Source organism: Blennius ocellaris (assembly GCF_963422515.1).
Source record: "Blennius ocellaris genome assembly, chromosome: 1".
Lineage (NCBI taxonomy): Eukaryota > Metazoa > Chordata > Actinopteri > Blenniiformes > Blenniidae > Blennius > Blennius ocellaris.
This window is the reverse complement of record NC_137650.1, coordinates 29,344,479-29,361,641: the sequence shown is the minus strand read 5'-3', so window position 1 is coordinate 29,361,641 and position 17,163 is coordinate 29,344,479. Positions and strand designations below refer to the sequence as shown.

The following is a 17,163-nucleotide window of genomic DNA, read 5'->3' as shown; positions in this document are numbered from 1 at the left end:
ATAGAAATCCTAGAATAGCATTGAGGGGCATTGTTCTTTTCCTCAATGGTCCTTAAAACATTTTTAATGTATTTTGTATAGGTAGGGACAAAAACAGATATAGCGGTAATATTTCCCATCTTTAAAAAATGTTTTCAGAATTTTATCAATTGATTTCCTAACATTAGCTTTTTATAGCTGAGAAATGTAATGATAATTCCTAAGTATCATTGATAATTCCTAAGTATTGAAAACCATTAGGAGACTAATTAAATAAAACAATTAATGACCATCTACCATGGAAGTGTTCAGAAATCTCTGGAATAGTGGGATGTGTCTTTACCTATAAAGGAGAATTTGCTATTAACCTCCACTAGGATTGTACTGATAGATAGGAGTAATAGTAGTGTATGTTAAGCTTGTGTCAATTGCATTTCAGTCATTTCTCCTTCAACCTAACAAACCTAGTTGCCTGCTCGGCCAGGTTGAGAGAGAGATGGAACAGCAAGGCCCCTTCTTTCTTTCTTTCTTTCTTTCGTTCTTTCTTTCTTCACATTACCCATTGCTGTTGTTCTACTTGAATGGGGATGTTGACAGTCTTGGAGCCAAAGAGTTCATCACTGGAAAAACTGCAGTAGAATTGATTAAACATAAAACTCACCAATCAGTTGACTGCCCCTCTCAATTTTCCTTTTCTATTACTATCAGCATTATTTAGCAACCCTGTGACGTTTATATCTGCTGGGATAGCAATGGCATTTATCTTTAATAAATGCCATTGCAATTAATGAATGAAATAAACACATCAATTTTATTATATATTAATCTTAATTTCAGTTAAATGACATTCGGTCGTGAAAACATGTTTTACCGTAATTCTCCAGGAAGTTATTGCGTACATGTTGACGGAGAGCGAATGACGTCACGGTCAGCTGATCAGGGCGGAAGTAAACAACGGCGAAGTGGACGACAGCACGGCGGAGAAATGTGAGTGGACTTTCACGCATAAATGATATAACAGCTCGATTTTATTTCTCGTTTAACATCTGCGAATGAAATGTGACAGAAATCCTCTAGTCGACAGCGACATTTTACGCGTCGATATTGACCACAGCCCGTGGTTGTCGATGTTATTGTCAGTGACGCTGCAGACTGCCTGAGCGTCACAGTCCAAAAGTATATAGTGTCCAATGACCCAATAAAAGCGATTTTTAATTATAGATTGATGTAAGAGAGGATGTGATGAAGGCAGACGTGGAGAAGGTTGATGTGACAGGAGAGGACGAGACGTTGATAAAACTGCATCAAAAAGACAAAAGACAAAGACGAAAGGATTCAGTTTCACTTCAATATTTCAGTATGGAGGCATAAAAAGCCAAAGGATTTCTGAAATGCAGCAAAATAATAATAAAAAAATTAATCTGTTTATCTTTTTAAGTCCACAATTATTTTACCGTGTTAACCGTGCTCACTGATAATAAATAATTGAACAGTTTATCTTGTTTTACTTCCATTTGTGAGAGACAATTCTCCATTAAGTGGGGTTTTGGAAAAGTTTCACTGAGAAATTATGGAAAGTAGGTTTAAAACATTTGTAGGATTGGTTCATGACTTTAACACCTCAGAACAGAAGATTTACAGTTTGATGTGACGAGATTGAATTAAAAGCCGGCGTGACTTCCAGCAAACGTGTCTGTATCAGCCGTGTGTCTGTTCACCTGCCACTGCGATTGAACCACTCTTTCCTTTCAGTTGTACTTTTCTCCTAGAACCGTTGGGAGCAGCTCTCCAAATGACGTCTCTCGTCTGCACGTTACAAGACCATCGGGACGACGTCAACTGGTGTGCCTTCTCGGCCAAGCTCCTCGCCACATGTTCCGGGGACAAAACCCTCCGGATATACGACGCCAATGACTTCTCGGAGCTGGGCTTTTCGCCGCTGTCGGGACACGGCTACGGCGTCCACTGCTGCTGCTTCAGCGCCTGCGGTCAGTTCCTGGCCTCCTGCTCCACAGATGCCAGCACGGTGGTTTGGTCCATGGTCACGGGGGAGATCGAAGGCATCCTGGAACATCCCGGCCGCAGCCCCGTCAGGATCTGCGCGCTCTCTCCGGACTCCGTCCACCTGGTGTCTGGAGCGGCCGATGGCACTCTGGCTCTCTGGGATTTCCCTTCCAGACAATTGCGGAGGTGATTTCACTTGTTAAGAGGAGACATGTCGCCCTCCTGTTCCCCCACCCACCATGTCTATAAACCTGCATTTGAGGTTAATTAGCTATTGTAAAATGGCTTTATGGGTTTCAATGAGGCTGTTTGCCCTGTGATGTGTTGGCGAACTGTGCCGGGTGTGTCCCGCCTTCACCTGTCGCCATCTGGGATCGGCTCCAGTGCAGAAGTTACATAAATGGGCATTACAGTGGTTTCTCTCTCTTATGCCAGAACGAGCTGAACTATTAATATTGCATCACTATTTACATTTCCAAGATGTAATCTTTGCATTGTGACCTGAATCACTGATATTGTAGCCTGAGTCGAGCTGACGGTGATCTTCCGTGTTGTGTCTGTGAAAGGACCGGCGGGGTGACGGAAACCACCGTGGTGGCGTGCTCTTTCAGCCCGTGCAGTCAGGTGTTCATGACCGGCTCCACCTACGGAGACCTCCGTCTCTGGGACCTGGACATGAATCAGCTCGTGGCGGAGAAGAACGCCCACGACCTGGGCGTCTCCTGCTGCGCCTTTGCTCCCGGCATCGTCAGTGGTGAGGCCGCATGTTTTACGAAACGTACACCTGTCAGACTTTTCCCCCCCAAAAAAGGGTTCCTGCGAGGCGGCTTCTATGTCAAAGTGCTTCTCGGTGTGCGACGCGGCCGTCGGGACTCACGCGGTTTCTGTATTTTTCCACGACCAGGTGGTCAAGTCGTGCAGTTCCAGCTGGCATCCTGTGGACAAGACAGCCTCCTGAAAATATGGGCCATTAACAAGTTGAGCTCCGGAGGTAGGCTGGCAGATTGTTTCTCTCCGTGTCTGCATACAGTTGTGATTTTTACAGCGTCTTACTGATATCACATGATGTTATAAACCTGCTGTTCCTGCTGCGTGGCAGACTTCATAAATACTTAATGACTCAAAGGGCCTCCCTGTGAGGCAAAATTCATCTGTTGTGTTGTTATATATTAATTCTTGCTGCCTGCTTTTAGCACAAATACAATTTAGCACAAATACAGCAAGACCAACCTGCACTATGCATGCACATGGCAAAAGTCATTGTACATGTTGTGTCTTGGTGCCTTGCTAAGTGTATTGTTTAGCTGGTAATGTCCACAGTTATAAAAGATAAACTGAACATTTTTGAGTTTATATTTCTGAGGCTTATGAGAAAAACACAAGATCTAAAGACTCACTTAATTAACACTGATGATTCTAAAACACACTTGAAGTTGAATTATTGGAAAAGTGAAAGTTTCCATTGTATAATAATTGATTTTTTTGAGCATCAGCTGTTGCTTTCTTGCAGCCTGTAAGATGCAGCCCTTGCACACTTTAACTGGCCAGTCGGCTCCAGTCCTCTCCTGCGCCTACTCCTCAGACGGGCAGCTGCTTGTTTCTGGGTAAGAACTCGGGTTGAAGAAAACAAACGAGTGATTTTGATTTTTTTTTTGATTTTTTTTTTTAGCCTTGGTATTGACATTTAAAATGCATCTCAGGCTTTCAGATTGATTTCTTGCTTTGCGGGGTTCCATTGTCTACCGTTCGATGGAGTGTTTTCAGACAATGAACAGTCAGATATTTTAAATGTGCCTGCCACACATCGTATATCCCATTCCTAAAGATCAGTTTGTTTGTTTGTTTTTTTCCTATCTTGCAGTACAAGGCACAGATTGTCTCACTACTTCATGTGAAGAAACACAATTTGAAACGTTTCCGGTACACTTTAAGCTCAGAACAGGTTCAACACAGATTCGATGGAATATGTTAAAAACATGCACGGTGGCTTTTTAGCTTTAAAGAAAAATCCGATTTGGACACATTTTTCTGCCTCTGCATCATTTTACAAAGGTCTTTTGGTCCTAAATGGATGAGCACCCCATGGTGTGATCTATTTAGGATGAAGAGATTGATGTAAAATATAGATCGTGTGCCTTGAAGTGCCCTGAAAGTAGGCCACCCTCTGTAGAAATATAATACTGCAGTAGCTCAGTGTGACCACTTGGGGGAGACATGGATCGTTTCATTCCTTGAGCGTCTTGTACATGCTGCACTGTACCAAAGGAATGAAACATCCAAACATTGCTTGGATAGTTACAGTTTTTACTTTCTGATTTTTTTATATTTATTTTCATTTTTAGGTCTGTGGACAAATCAGTCACAATCTACAATGCTGTAAGTTCCCTTGTTTTTGTTGTTTGTTATTTTTAAAATTACTTAGCAATATTAGGTCATTACTTTATATTGAAGTTAAAAAGCACACTGTTGTATTTATTTCCAAATGCTCATTATATTTGTACCCGTTTCTTTGTGTGCAGAAAAACGGAGCTTTGCTCTACACACTGAACCAGCATGAGAGGTAAACATTTACTCATTTTTTTACATAACGTCAGTATTACTTACTCTCTCTCAAGAAACACCTATTTTTAGTTGATTTTCTGTAATTATACATACCCAACTGCCAGAGCAACAGTCCGTGATGGACAATATGTTGCGATATCCTCATTTGGAGGATTATTATGAACGGAATGAGCACAAGAAGCCCTACATTGGAGTTGTATTGGACAACGTTGGTGTAGAAGATGGGTGGATGGACACATTTCTGTCGTGGAGTGAGCTCATCCAATCAACAGTGATCCTGAAAACAGCTGTTTTAAAATATATGTGTTTGCAAAACACAGGCATTGGTACTGGTCAGACCTGCTCTTCTTATTTCTCAGGGAAAGCCGCTGCAGCGAACACAAGCATTGGTGATCTTTTTTTTTTTTTTTGGTTAAACTTTACTTTAAAGGTATTTTGATGTAACAGTTTAGATTTTGCACTGACAAGTTTTTAAAGCTGCACTTCAGTTTGAATATCCTAAATTGATCAGTTGTGTAGAGGAAACAAAAAGTGTAGCTTCATGGTCACCAATCATGCATTTTTAGAAATAGGTAGGACCACTCCAGCTCTACCCCTCCCCCCCCCAAAAAAAAAAATATATATAAGCCACAGATGAATGATCGCACTTACTAGCTATTTATACGTCCATTCAGCCACCTGTGTGCGAAAGGCAGCTGGCTCTTTTCAGCGGAGCAAATCAAAGTCGTTTTGGAAAATCACTGACTGAAGTGGAAGCAGGCGAGGCAAGTTGAGCAAAGCGCTGAAAAAAAGAAAAAGAAAAAAGTCAATCACTTTTTCTTTTTCTCTTTCAAGACTCTAGAAATTGCCTCCAGGAAACTCATTTGACTTTAAACTGGTAATGTAACAGTGTGAGAGTGTCTGAGGTTGGGTTTAGTGCATGCCCCCCCCCCCCCCCGATTCTTTGTGGATCAACATTTCTCAGCAATCCAGCTTAGGGTTTGAAGAGATTGTCCTCATTAACATTGCCTTGACTTTCTTGAATTAACCGAAAATTTGATTTTAATCCCTATTTGGACTTTAGTGCAGCCTTTGACGCAGTAAGCCACCACTGAATTGGCCCTCTGATGAAGAGCGCTTCCGCCACTGCTTTGTAAATCGGCCCGGTGTCAAGCTGGAGTGCCCACTTTTCAACTCTTTTTGGGTTTTCTGAAGGTGACCAAGATATGAGGTGCTTCGGCTCCGCTTTGAAATCGTGGTCATTAAAAATCTGCGTAGTTCTTGCAGTTAATTACCGTCTGATGTTACACTTCTTCCCGTCGTTTATACGAAGCCGAGGTTTTCTGCCGTAGTGATGAACCCTATTTGGAAAAAAACTTTTCCCCTCTCTTTGCAGGTACGTGACGGCGTGTTCCTTCTCTCCAACGTCACGGCTGCTCGCCACTGGCTCCATGGACAAGACTGTCAACATCTGGAAGCTGGTGGACGGATGCAGCGAGCACAGTGAGGGGAAAGCACACGCATCACTACGAAACCTCAATTCCATCAAGTGTTTCTCATTCAGTTACTCACTAAGGAACCCCCCCCCCCCCAAAAAAAAAAAACAACCCATTCCACATGAGCCAGTGTAGCGACAGCAGAATGGAAGAAAACCTGGTGCGGATCCAGAGGTATCCGCTTTGTGCTCCAACCAGCTGGGGTGAGGCGAGGGAGAGAAAAGATATATACAAACAAACAAGTTGACAGACAGTGAGCTAATCCTGCGGATTTGACGGGTTGATGGAGGACACGCAGATCGCAAACATTCAGGTTCACAGTGAGAAATCCTGCAGGAAGGTACAAAGACGAGAGAGAGAGAGAGAGAGAGCACAGACTTCAGTTGATGACACGGTGACATGTGAATGTACGAGGATAGTAACTAGAACTTCTAACCTGTTCTTTCCTCTGCCTCTTTTTATGGACGCCGTCTCGGAAAGGCGGAAAGACACTCCCTGGTTTGTTTCTCTTAAATCCTATTTTTCCTCTTTCACACTTTTATGCTGCTTTTATAATAAACAGCAATAAATAAAACCGCGGAAGCACGGGCCAGGTTTTTATCACCTCTATCTCTATTCTGTTTGCCGGTTCAATAAAAAGGTACAATTTTGAAGGTTTGATTTATTTTGTTTTCGTATGAATGCTGTCAGACAATCTCGTGCCGCTTGTCTGAAGAGTTATTTTGTGTTGAAGGACACAGGTGCAGTGTGCAGGAGTGCTCTCTTTGCCTAAATCACTCTTCAGTCTCGAGTTTGCCCAGAGATTACGTCGCATCCTGCATGTTTTTTTCAAAAAAAAATTTCTTCTTCTTCTTCATGCGTTTCAGAAGAGCCAGCCCAGGCATCAAATGAAGGTGAGGAGAAAAAGGAAACGTGTCCCACAAGTAAAAACCATTTCATGATCAACACAAATTGCTGAATTAATTACCGCTTATGTGCCAAATCCGAGTTTGTGTTTGTGTGCTGCTGCATAAAAAAAAAAAATCACGTCTTTTTCGCTGGAAAGATGCCGATGAGACCAAGAGACGTTTATTTTGTGTCCACATACGAGCCGGGCCGCCGCGTCCTGATCAATAATCAGTGCGCGCAAATTCCCGGGAGCTTCTCTGCACGGAGAATGTTTGCTCATATTTCAAAAAAAGGGGCCCCCGCAGCTCATGACAGGCTGACCGTCTCACTCCCGGCTCGTCCCTGGTCAGGGAGAACCTCGGCAGGCCGATCGAAGATGCTGGTCGGCGATTGGTCGGAGGACGACGTGTCGCGGTGGCTGGCGGAGGAAGGCCTCGGGGGATTGGTGGAGCAATTCAAGGCCAACGACATCGACGGGACGGAGCTGCTCGGTCTCACCAGGGAGACGCTGGCGTCAGAGCTGCACATAGGTGAGGACGACACACGCGCACACACACATCGCACGCCGTTCGGCGGAGCGCTGTGTCATTTTCTCCCGCCGGCTGTGGTGCCTCCGTTTGTCCCAAGTGTAAGAGCATAAGCTGGGTCTTATGAGTATTACAGGCTCAGTCTCTTGTGAGAGAGAACAGAAAGTGTGTGGATTAGGATTTTTTTGCAACTATTTGCAAGGATAAAAGGCGGCACATTAAATTAAAGTAAGGGTGAAGGAATAAATGTTGATGGGGGTGGGGGGTGGTTTACTCAGCGAGATTACATAATATTAGCAATATAAAAAAAAAAAAAAGCACGGGGCTTTCGGGCTTCAGCAGTTCTGACTTTAATCTGGGGCACTTCCTGGGTTACATAACCCAATCCTCAAAACAGAATTTCCCATAAGGTTTAAAGTAGATTTACACCTAATATCATTAAGCCTTCTCAGTTATATCCAAGTCTGTCTGATTATATTTTCTTTCTTTTTCTTTTTCTTTTTTTTTTTTTAACCAGTCTTTTCAGTCATGTTCTGCGGGAGGTGAAGGCTCCCAGCCAAAGCAGGAGTGTCACGTTGTTGTCAGCGTACCAGCCAGGCCACTTTTCGTCACAAAGTTGTCAGCAAATGTTTGTTGTATTGCCATGCCGTCATTTCCATCCCACAGCCGCTGTCAATCAGTGCTCCGTTTACACAGCTTCAGTGCTGTGACAGCTTGTGTTCACATTGTTCTGTTTTTAGAAACACAGCATGAATCCCACTTTTTTTTTTTTTAGGGGGGGGGGGGGGTGTTTTTACAAGAACAAACTTAGAGAACAGTATCGAGTAGTGACACCCACTGCAGTTACAGCCTGTGAAACAGTCTTATCTTTCAAAGCAATGAGAGGAGTTGATAAGTACGCGATGTGTTGGTTTTCACCTGAGGTTAACTCGCCGGTCTGGGAAAAGTTCAGCCGGTTTTTTAACTTTTGATTCATTCCCACATTCGCGTCAGCGTTGAAGCTGATGAGCGCTGGTGCCTTTGAATTGGACAGACAGCAGACACGGTCTGCTCCCACCATGCTCACACTCACCCACGCTCACATTTGCCATCCAAGAGTGAAAAGTGCCAAACGCACCAATGACAAACACTCAAAACCTTGATATGCACATTATGATGCGCGCTAATGTGTGGGTCAGTTCAGCCCGATGCTTTACTTAATGAGAGCACATGAAGTCCTGTTCGGTTTCCTGGCATTGACTTTCTTGTGTGTGTGTGTGTGCGTGTGTGTGTGTTTTAGAGTCAGTCGGGCTGCGCAATAAACTTCTGAGGAAGGTGGAGGAGCTGAAGAGTGATTTGGTGTGCTCAGGCACTCCTGATGAGTTCCTATGTCCAATCACCAGAGAGCTAATGAGGGATCCAGTTATTGCCGCAGGTAACTGACTTTCCCTTTGTTCAAATTATATATCACAATAATAAATAAATAAATAAAAACACGAGTGTCAGCTGTTTGTTTATTCATCGCTTGTTTTCGTGGGTTGGTTTTTCCCGCCAGATGGTTACTCCTATGAGCGAGAGGCCATCCAGAGCTGGATCAACACCAAGAATCGCTCCAGCCCCATGACCAACCTCCCTTTACTGACGACCCTGCTCACCCCGAACCACACGCTGAAGATGGCGATCGGCCGCTGGAAGACCAGCCAATAGCACCTGGAAGACATCTGACCCGCTGGGCTCCACATTTCACCTCCAGAAAACAGAGTTCAACAGTCGGTGTGCTTAAAGGTGATTATTTTCTTTAGCTGCACTCATAGTTAAACTTAAAAGTCCCTGGTTGAAATTGCCTGCTTACAAACAAGACCCCACTTGGAGAGAGATTATAACCCTTCATTTGGCCGATCCTATACGTAGTTTACCTTAACTACATATATTAGGATCAGCGGGCTGCCGCAGTGCTGCACTCAGGGTTTCATGGCCTCTCTCGTAGAGGAACAGTGGCAGGGATGAGGGTGAGAACAAGCAGTGGATTTCTCCGTCACTCAAAAGGATTATGAAAGCATAACTTTGATCCTGAGTTATTCATAAACAGAAAATGTAAATAAACATTTGCACATTGTAGGTTCCTGATATCAATAACATCAGATGAGCCTTGATCCATATTAGTACATCTATCTGTTTTCCTTCTATACCTATTTTTTTTAATATGTAGAATATGGATGAATTAGGAACTTTGTAATAGAGTTCATAAGAAATGCATACTGTGGAGATCTTTCAGATTTGAAGGGGTTTATATGACATTCCTGAATAAACATATACTGAGGAGCAGCACTGCCTGTCCAATTTAGAATTATTCTAACCCCTGAGTGGTTCATTTCATTTGCACTGGCCCCTCCATTGATGCTGCTGCTTTAAATGGATCAAATTGTCATCAGAAGTAATTTCCTGGCAATTGTGGCGCTCGCACAAAGTGTGTCCACCATTGTGCAACGGCACCGACAGCAACGGGCTAAAGTGAAGCTTCTAAGCATTTCCATGTGTCACCAATGTTTTTATTTGTCTCACTCGCCAAAGGGTGACAGTTTAGATATGTTTAAAAACTGAGATATGCAGGGGAAAAGCATTAAGATGTACATTTGTGATGAAGGCAGCAGACTGGGCGGAGGATTTCCACTCACGATCCTTTTACATTATACGATCGGCTGCCACAATGTAGAGTTTTTGTTGCACATGAGCTGCCTTATGGAAATGAAAACATTATTATGTTCTCAAAAGAGGTATAGTAATTATTTTACCTTGGAGACATACATTTTTTTTAAAATCTTGTTTCAGTTTACTCCACTGTCTGAGCTGACATCCAGTGTTTGTCGCTGCTTCAGAGGCACTTCAGCAATATTCAGAAATTGCACCGTCCACAGATTTCTAGTCGTTTATTGTATTAGCACTGTTAAATGTCAGATGCGTTTTGTCACACTGTGAAGGACTTCCTATCCATTCACACACACACTCCGAAGCTTAAGCAACATTTTCTGTTTTACACTGTGAAAGAGGCAAGAAATGTAGAAATGTGCTTCATTAATATTTTATTATACCACAATAATGATGTGGTACGATTCTGTAATCCACAGTATGACTCTGGAAAGGATATATGACAACTATGGACATACAATGATGTAATAAGTCTCTTAAGGATTCTTTGTTTGTTTTAATCCTACATTCTTGTAAATGCTCTGTCCAAATAAACCAATAAACACTTCATATGAATATGTTCTCTGCTATGCAAAAATAAATAACATGTACTGTAAATATCGAAGCAATCAAGTCAATGTTGGATTATGACAAGAAGTGTCATGTACAGTGGCTATTTTATCAAATGTACCAAGAAAAACTATCTCAAGTACACAAAGTAATTTCTTTTGAAGCCCGTAATGCTGACAGACAACCACTTACAGGGAAATATATAATCTGCAAATATAGTGTACACCGTACAAATATAAATGTTTTTTAAAAGACACTCGATAATAGAAATGGTCATATTCTGCAACTAAATAGCGTGAGGTTTTTGTATATCCGTGCACAAAGCTTTCTCTGATTCTATATTTTATTTAATAAATTAAAACTTCAGACAATATACTACTTTGCTTTTTTTTTTTTTTTTTTTTGTAATCCCTACTTAAGGTATGTCTGGTTTTCTTGAATACACTAGTGTAGCTGTATACATGTAAGCAAAAGCATAGTAGCCTGAGTAGAACACTGGTTCCGGATTGTAAATGCAGTGCAGCAGCATAAATCTACAAAACAGGCTCAGGGAGGGGAGCTGCTCTCGCACCAGTCTCCCCTGCTACCTTATGTGGGACATAGCTTGGAAAACAGCCTGTGTGTGCTTTGATCCACTAAATTCAGACGTTGGACTCTATAAACGAGCGCTTGGGTTTGATGGGGGCCATGTGCAGAGCCGGGTTGTCTCTCGTGAGGCTGGCCTGTCTGTGTCTCCCTTCGGGAAAGCGCAGCTGGGAAGAGGAGGAGGTGGTTGTGGTCCCTCGGGCCTCTCGGTGGTGGAGTCGCTCCCCGAACTCCCGGCCCTGCTGCTGGCTGCTGCTCTGGCTCACGGAGAGCTGCTCCTGGAACGAGGCACGCTTAAACTCATTGTTCAGTCCTTGGAACTCCATGACCGACATACTGAAGCTCTCCGCCCCTCCTCCTCCTCCTCCTCCTCCTCCTCCACCCTGGCGGCTCAGGCCAGTGGTCTGCTGGCCCTGGACTCGAACGGATTTGTCCATCACCCCCATGAAGGGTCGAGGCTTGAGCTCTGGTTTGGTCTTGAAGCTGCCGCTGCTCTTGATCGGGCACGGGGCCTCTGGAGCCTGTGGCCTGCCTCCGTCTGAGAGGTTCCCACTCGAGGCCTGGCTGGAGCTGGAGCCCCGCGAGCCAGCTGTTCCTGCTCCTCCACCGCCGCCACCCTCCCTCCTGACCTCCATACCAGAGCCAAGCGCAAGAGCCAGGCTGTCCAGGGCCACGGAGTGGGTGGAGAGTCTGTCAGAGCCCCTGGAGAAGCTGGAGGAGCGGGGCTGGTACATGTGCAGAGGTCCAGGTGGGGAGGAGCTGTTGGGGGACATGGGGTGATAGTGCTCCGTGGGGCTGTGGGCGGAATGCTCGTTGGCCGAACCCGGGCCAATGTCAATACCCATGACCGGAGCGGGCCTCAAGGAGGTGGACATGTGCCTGCCTGGCAGGGGACTAGAGGGGCCGCACAGAGAGAGAGGCCTGCCCCCGACTCTGCCCCCCGTCTGGAGGGAGTGGCAGTGGTGATGAGTCCTGGTGCCCTGATTCTGGGTCTGCCTGCTGAGAGCGGGGGCAGGCTCATTCATGTCCATAAACAGCTGGTTCTGTACATATTCCTCCTGGGGGAAACTCGGCGACTGATCAGCCAACCCAAAGGCCACGCCTCCGGGGAGAGTCCTGTTCGGAGCGTACGGATTCAGAGGCCAGAAGTCCGGACTTTTCACACACTGCAGACTCACCTCCTCGTCCTCCTCCCTCTCGTCCTCGTCCTTCTCTCCGTCGGCCTGCTCCGCCGGGATTTGCCTCTCTAAGCTTCCCTGCGAAAAGACGTCGGTTTCGTCCTCCGCGGCTTGATGGTGGTGGGAGTGAGGGTCCCTGCTGTGGCCCTGCGCCATGTTGTTGCCGGACGTCTTCTGATGATGTTTGCATTCCTCCTCGACTCGTGCCAGCAGGCGCCGGATCTCCCGGTTGGACGGGCAGAGTCGCGCTGCCTCGTGGAGGTCTGCCAGCGCTGCAGCAAACTGCCTGGGGAGGACAGAGAACACGAACAAAGGAACTTTAAAAAAAAAAAAAAATGAAAGACAGAAAAAAAAAAAAGACTTCATTTTCAGTGCCACGGAGACGGAGCCTCCCAGTGAATTGCTCTTTCTCACCGAAATTACTTTTCCGCTGAGCAAAACGTTCCCGCTTTCAAACAGAACACCTCATTTAATATTGTCGTACCTGCTGCTCCTCTTGGCGCGTGCTCTGGCATAATAAGCCTCGTAAGACCGGGGCTTCAGCTCCAGGGCTTTTGTTGCAAACTCCTCTGCGATGCCAAAATCCTGTATTTCCAGACGGAAAGAAAAGTTTTCACATTACGATCCAACCCAGTCATAAACAACCCCCCCCCCCCCCCCCCCCTTCCCCATTATCAGATGTATTGAGAGCATTTGTTTTGCAACAAAAATAATTTGAGAGCATCCCAATAAAAATAATGTTCGTTTGGAACTTTGCTGTATGGATCTGGAGATCGAAGCCTGCGTAATGAAAGAGAAGTCACGCCGCGATCATTTATATTGAGTGTGAGCCAGGGAGAGGAGCGTGGAGAGCTGCCTGGTTTTCTTTAGGTTTTTTTTTTTTTTCGTGCTCTCATCATCACTCCGAGGTGAATATTTAATGACGCCAACACATTGTGAGTCTGTCCTTGAGAGTGAGGTCAAAATGGCAGCCTTGACTGTGAGATTGTGAACATTGCTGCTGCTGCTGAATGTTTAATGACGGTATCATGTAGTCTCTCCGCTGGCCCTTACTGCCTGCATTCTGTTATAATATGTGGCTTTAGCCGGCCCACTGGCGCGTCCACTGTAAATAACTCCCCACCCCCCATCCCCACCCGTGTAGGGACACTGAGAAAGAGTTTGCTCGGCCAGAGAGAGAGAGAGTGACCTTATCACATCACATTATCTGCTCCATTATTCATCGGCCACAGTGACCCTACGGATGGCATTTTTACACAGTCTGTTAGGACGTCTGTCATCATCAGGGTGGGCTCCGAATCTGGCTGCAGGCCACACACATCTATCTCCACACTAACGGCGCACAGTTATTCACCGTGTCACCACCTGCTTGCAGGTCTCACACGTACATCCTGTTTACCCGGAGCACATGAAATTAGATCTGAAACGCGGAGATATTCCGACAGTCTAGGAACACAAGTGCTGACATTATCTTTTTATGTTCATCCAGATAAATTATATATCTTAAAGAACCACCCGCCCCGCCGTGCATTCCCCGAGCGTCCAATAAGCTCGCCCGCGGTTGAACAGTGCATGAGCAGTGTGATCCAGCGGTGGACCTTACGTTGGTTTTCCTGCGGCAGCGGGAAAGGTTTAGATAGAGAGAGACTCGGAGGTCTTTGAGCCCCTTCAGCTCCTCTCCCTGCCCCTCGCGTGGCAGCTTCCTGAGGGCGTACTGGTAACGCTGGCCTGCCTCTTTCATCCGTCCCTTCTGAAATGTACAAAACAAAGGCAGGGGTTACTTTTGACAAATGAGCCATTGGTTCCGAGCAACACAATTTTTTTTTTTTTTTTTATCCATTGCATCGCACCTTGTAAAGCAGGTTCCCTTCTTCCATCAGCTTCTGCAGCAGGATGAGGAGAATATCTGGTTTGGAGGAAGCCATGGCCCACGTAGCATGACCTGATGGAGTGGTAGAAACACTTATCTTTATATTATCCGTCTTGCCCTGTCTGTTTTACTTTGTGTCCTCCATTAATCATGTACCTGATCGATCGTGTGGAGCCGTCCTGTAGCCTGTTGGTTGATGAAGGGGGAGAGCAGAAGATGGAAGAGGAGAAGGGGAGAAAATGGAGTTAGAAAAGTGGAAGTGAAACTGCCGGTGCAGCAGAATAGAGTAACAATAGGCTGAAGGGCTGTGAAATAGGGAAATACAAAATCTATCTATCTGAGCTAAGTCTTCATTGATTGAATTTTGTCACATATAAATACAAAAACAAAAAAACAACAACTTTGGAGCAGGAGCAGGGATTCACTGTCCTGCAGCGGTTTGTTTTGGCAGACGGAGCTCATACCCATCTTGGATCCTTTTTTGAGCAGCGACGCCACCAGCGCTGGGTTCTGGCAGCCGGTCACTCGGTCTGACCCTCTGCTGGTGTTGTTCTCTGCTCCTCTCTCGAGTACCGCGCCGTGTTCCACCAGGCAGTGCACCTGAATCACAGCATGTGTATGTTCAGGTACAATTTCAGTAATTGGATACCCACTGAATGAGTGCTTGCTTTACTACAATATGGGATGTCAAAGTTGTCTTCATACATCACTGGCTTTGGAAAAACTGTTGATTGTCATTATATTTCATTGCTCTCTTACTTTGTCAAAATTCAATTGAAGTTATGTTACTTTATAATAAGCTGCAACTGAAATTTTACTTCCTTTTTTCATTCCAGGCCAAATTATAATTACGATGTATTTATTATCGCTTAAGTCAGCTTAGAATAATGCTTATTAAATTGTAATGTGCATTTTAGCACCTAAGAAATAATGTTTATAAGTCAGTCTTTTGTCCCATCAGCTGCTTGATGACAGCTTTTTCTTGAAGCGTCTCACCTCTCTGCAGTGGGATTGATCTAATCAGTGTTATGCAAGTTACATCAAATCAGTACTTAATTAAAGTTACAAGGTGTTTCTTCAAAAAGTCGAAAGCCAATCCCAAAATGTAACGGATTCAATACTTTTACCTGTTCTTCCAAATTAGGTTGTCCAAATGATGTGCATATAATCGTAACACTGCAGTGCTGCTGAGCTGCTGAGCTGTCGGCACTATGTGGGTCAGTCTCATAACGGATTCACTCATTAAGTTCAGCTAAGTTCTCCCTCACACACTCTCACACACACATTATTTTGGTCTGTTTGAGTAAGAGAGAGAGAAAGAGAGACAGTTGCTATCAGTTTGTTATTGTCGTAATAGTAACGGTTTATCTATAATGTGTCATTCTGCACAACATGGTATAGAATGTACACTTGCTGTAAATTCTAAATTCTATATTCCACAGACTGATTATGGTTAGACATATTTTTATCACTTGTTTTCCCTTGTGGCTGTGATTTGCTGTAATTGTATTGTTATGGGGACATTGAAGATTTAGTTCAACAACGTGTGTTTAATGAAGTATTTGTATTTTAACTTGGGTATTTTAAATTAAGTTGTTATATGTTGATGAGGAGCATGTAACCCACTGTGTCTGCGTCTCCAATCAGTGCGGCGAGGTCGAGCGGGGTGCGTCCCTGACGGTCGGGAAGGTTCACGTCTGCTCCCGCCTCCACCAGGAGCTGCACCGCACCTTTCTGACCCTTCATGCAGCCCCAACTCAGTGCGGTCAACCCATCCTGGTCAGCAGTGGACAGACAGGCACCTGGAAACAAACAAAAAAAACAACATATATTGTGCTACAATTTTAAAACACACCTGGGTGTGATGGCTGAAGACGACTCACCTTTTGTCAGCAGGTGTTCCACAGTGCTCACGTGGCCCTCGGCGGTGGCCAACATCAGGGCAGTCCGACCCTGCTTGTCGCTGACACTGATGTCGGCTCCTTGTTTCAGCAGCAGCTCCACGACCTGCAAAAGGAAGGGAGGGGGGGATTACAGCAAAATGCAAAAAATAAATATGATAAAGAAACTGGTGAAGTTGAAAAGCATCCAAGGTGCCCACCTGAGCGTGTCCATGTTTGGTGGCGCCAAGGAGCGGGACCATCCCCCTGCGGTTCGCTATCTCCAGCCCCGCCCCCTTCTCCAGGAGAAACGCGCACGTCTCCATCCTCCCTCTCCCCGCCGCCGCGCTCAGCCCTGACAGAGGGTCGGCGTGGAGATGAGACGACGAGGCGGGGAAGAATATGTAATTGACACATTTAGGAGAGAAGTAGAAGCAGGAGGGAGAAACAGAAAGAAAAAAACAAGGTAGTTATTTACATAATCTGTGTGATTCCAACACAGGTGCTGCAGCTCTTCACATATCTTTGGTTTGTCTTGTGAACTGCAAAAATTGTCTTAAAACTCTTAACCCAAATATAGATATCGTACAAGTGTTACCGATTTTTTTTTTTTTAAGTGTTTCTCTTTCACAGCATCAGCATAATAACAGTCTTTTTTTTCTGCCATGAATAACACTTCACACTCTCCTTAACCAGCTTGTGTTATTTTGACAAACGATGAGCACAGGTCTCCTCAGTATGCAAGTCCCTCAGCTAATTGAGCAGCTGAGGATCGAAGTAAACTATTGATGTTAGTCTCTAACCTCCAAGTGCCCTTGATAAATGACATTATGTTTCTTCAGTTAAAAAAAAAAAAAAAAAAAAGTCTGCCTTATAGTTGTGCATCTAACGAGGAGTTAGAACGAAAAAAATAAAAGAAACAAAAGCACCATGTAGTTTTCTGTGTTGAAGGTGAATCGTTGCAGCTGCAGTGGAAGTTGG

At 44.8% G+C, this 17,163-nt stretch overlaps 2 protein-coding genes across 2 annotated transcripts in view; one reads left to right on the top strand and one right to left on the bottom strand.

Moving 5' to 3' along the window:
- The first annotated feature begins 916 nt into the window (after positions 1-916).
- Positions 917-11,117, top strand: wdsub1 (WD repeat, sterile alpha motif and U-box domain containing 1). The gene is made up of 13 exons (XM_080495414.1): positions 917-966; positions 1,732-2,169; positions 2,550-2,737; positions 2,888-2,974; positions 3,494-3,587; positions 4,326-4,359; positions 4,503-4,543; positions 5,921-6,027; positions 6,501-6,518; positions 6,887-6,943; positions 7,259-7,438; positions 8,715-8,849; positions 8,970-11,117. Exons 2-13 carry the CDS (start codon positions 1,772-1,774, stop codon positions 9,119-9,121), a joined length of 1,491 nt encoding a protein of 496 aa, XP_080351540.1. The 5' UTR covers positions 917-966; positions 1,732-1,771; the 3' UTR covers positions 9,122-11,117.
- A 106-nt stretch (positions 11,118-11,223) lies between these two features.
- LOC308129402 (protein TANC1-like) overlaps positions 11,224-17,163 on the bottom strand; it is a gene marked incomplete at its 5' end in the record, with an annotated part of 38,117 nt that continues 32,177 nt past the window's right edge. Inside the window, 9 exons of the mRNA XM_080495342.1 lie at positions 11,224-12,718; positions 12,917-13,017; positions 14,036-14,182; positions 14,283-14,374; positions 14,459-14,488; positions 14,767-14,902; positions 15,929-16,104; positions 16,186-16,309; positions 16,404-16,537. Of these exons, the coding sequence (XP_080351468.1) occupies positions 11,311-12,718; positions 12,917-13,017; positions 14,036-14,182; positions 14,283-14,374; positions 14,459-14,488; positions 14,767-14,902; positions 15,929-16,104; positions 16,186-16,309; positions 16,404-16,537 (2,348 nt within the window). The 3' untranslated portion in view covers positions 11,224-11,310. The remainder of the gene's footprint in view (positions 12,719-12,916; positions 13,018-14,035; positions 14,183-14,282; positions 14,375-14,458; positions 14,489-14,766; positions 14,903-15,928; positions 16,105-16,185; positions 16,310-16,403; positions 16,538-17,163) is intronic.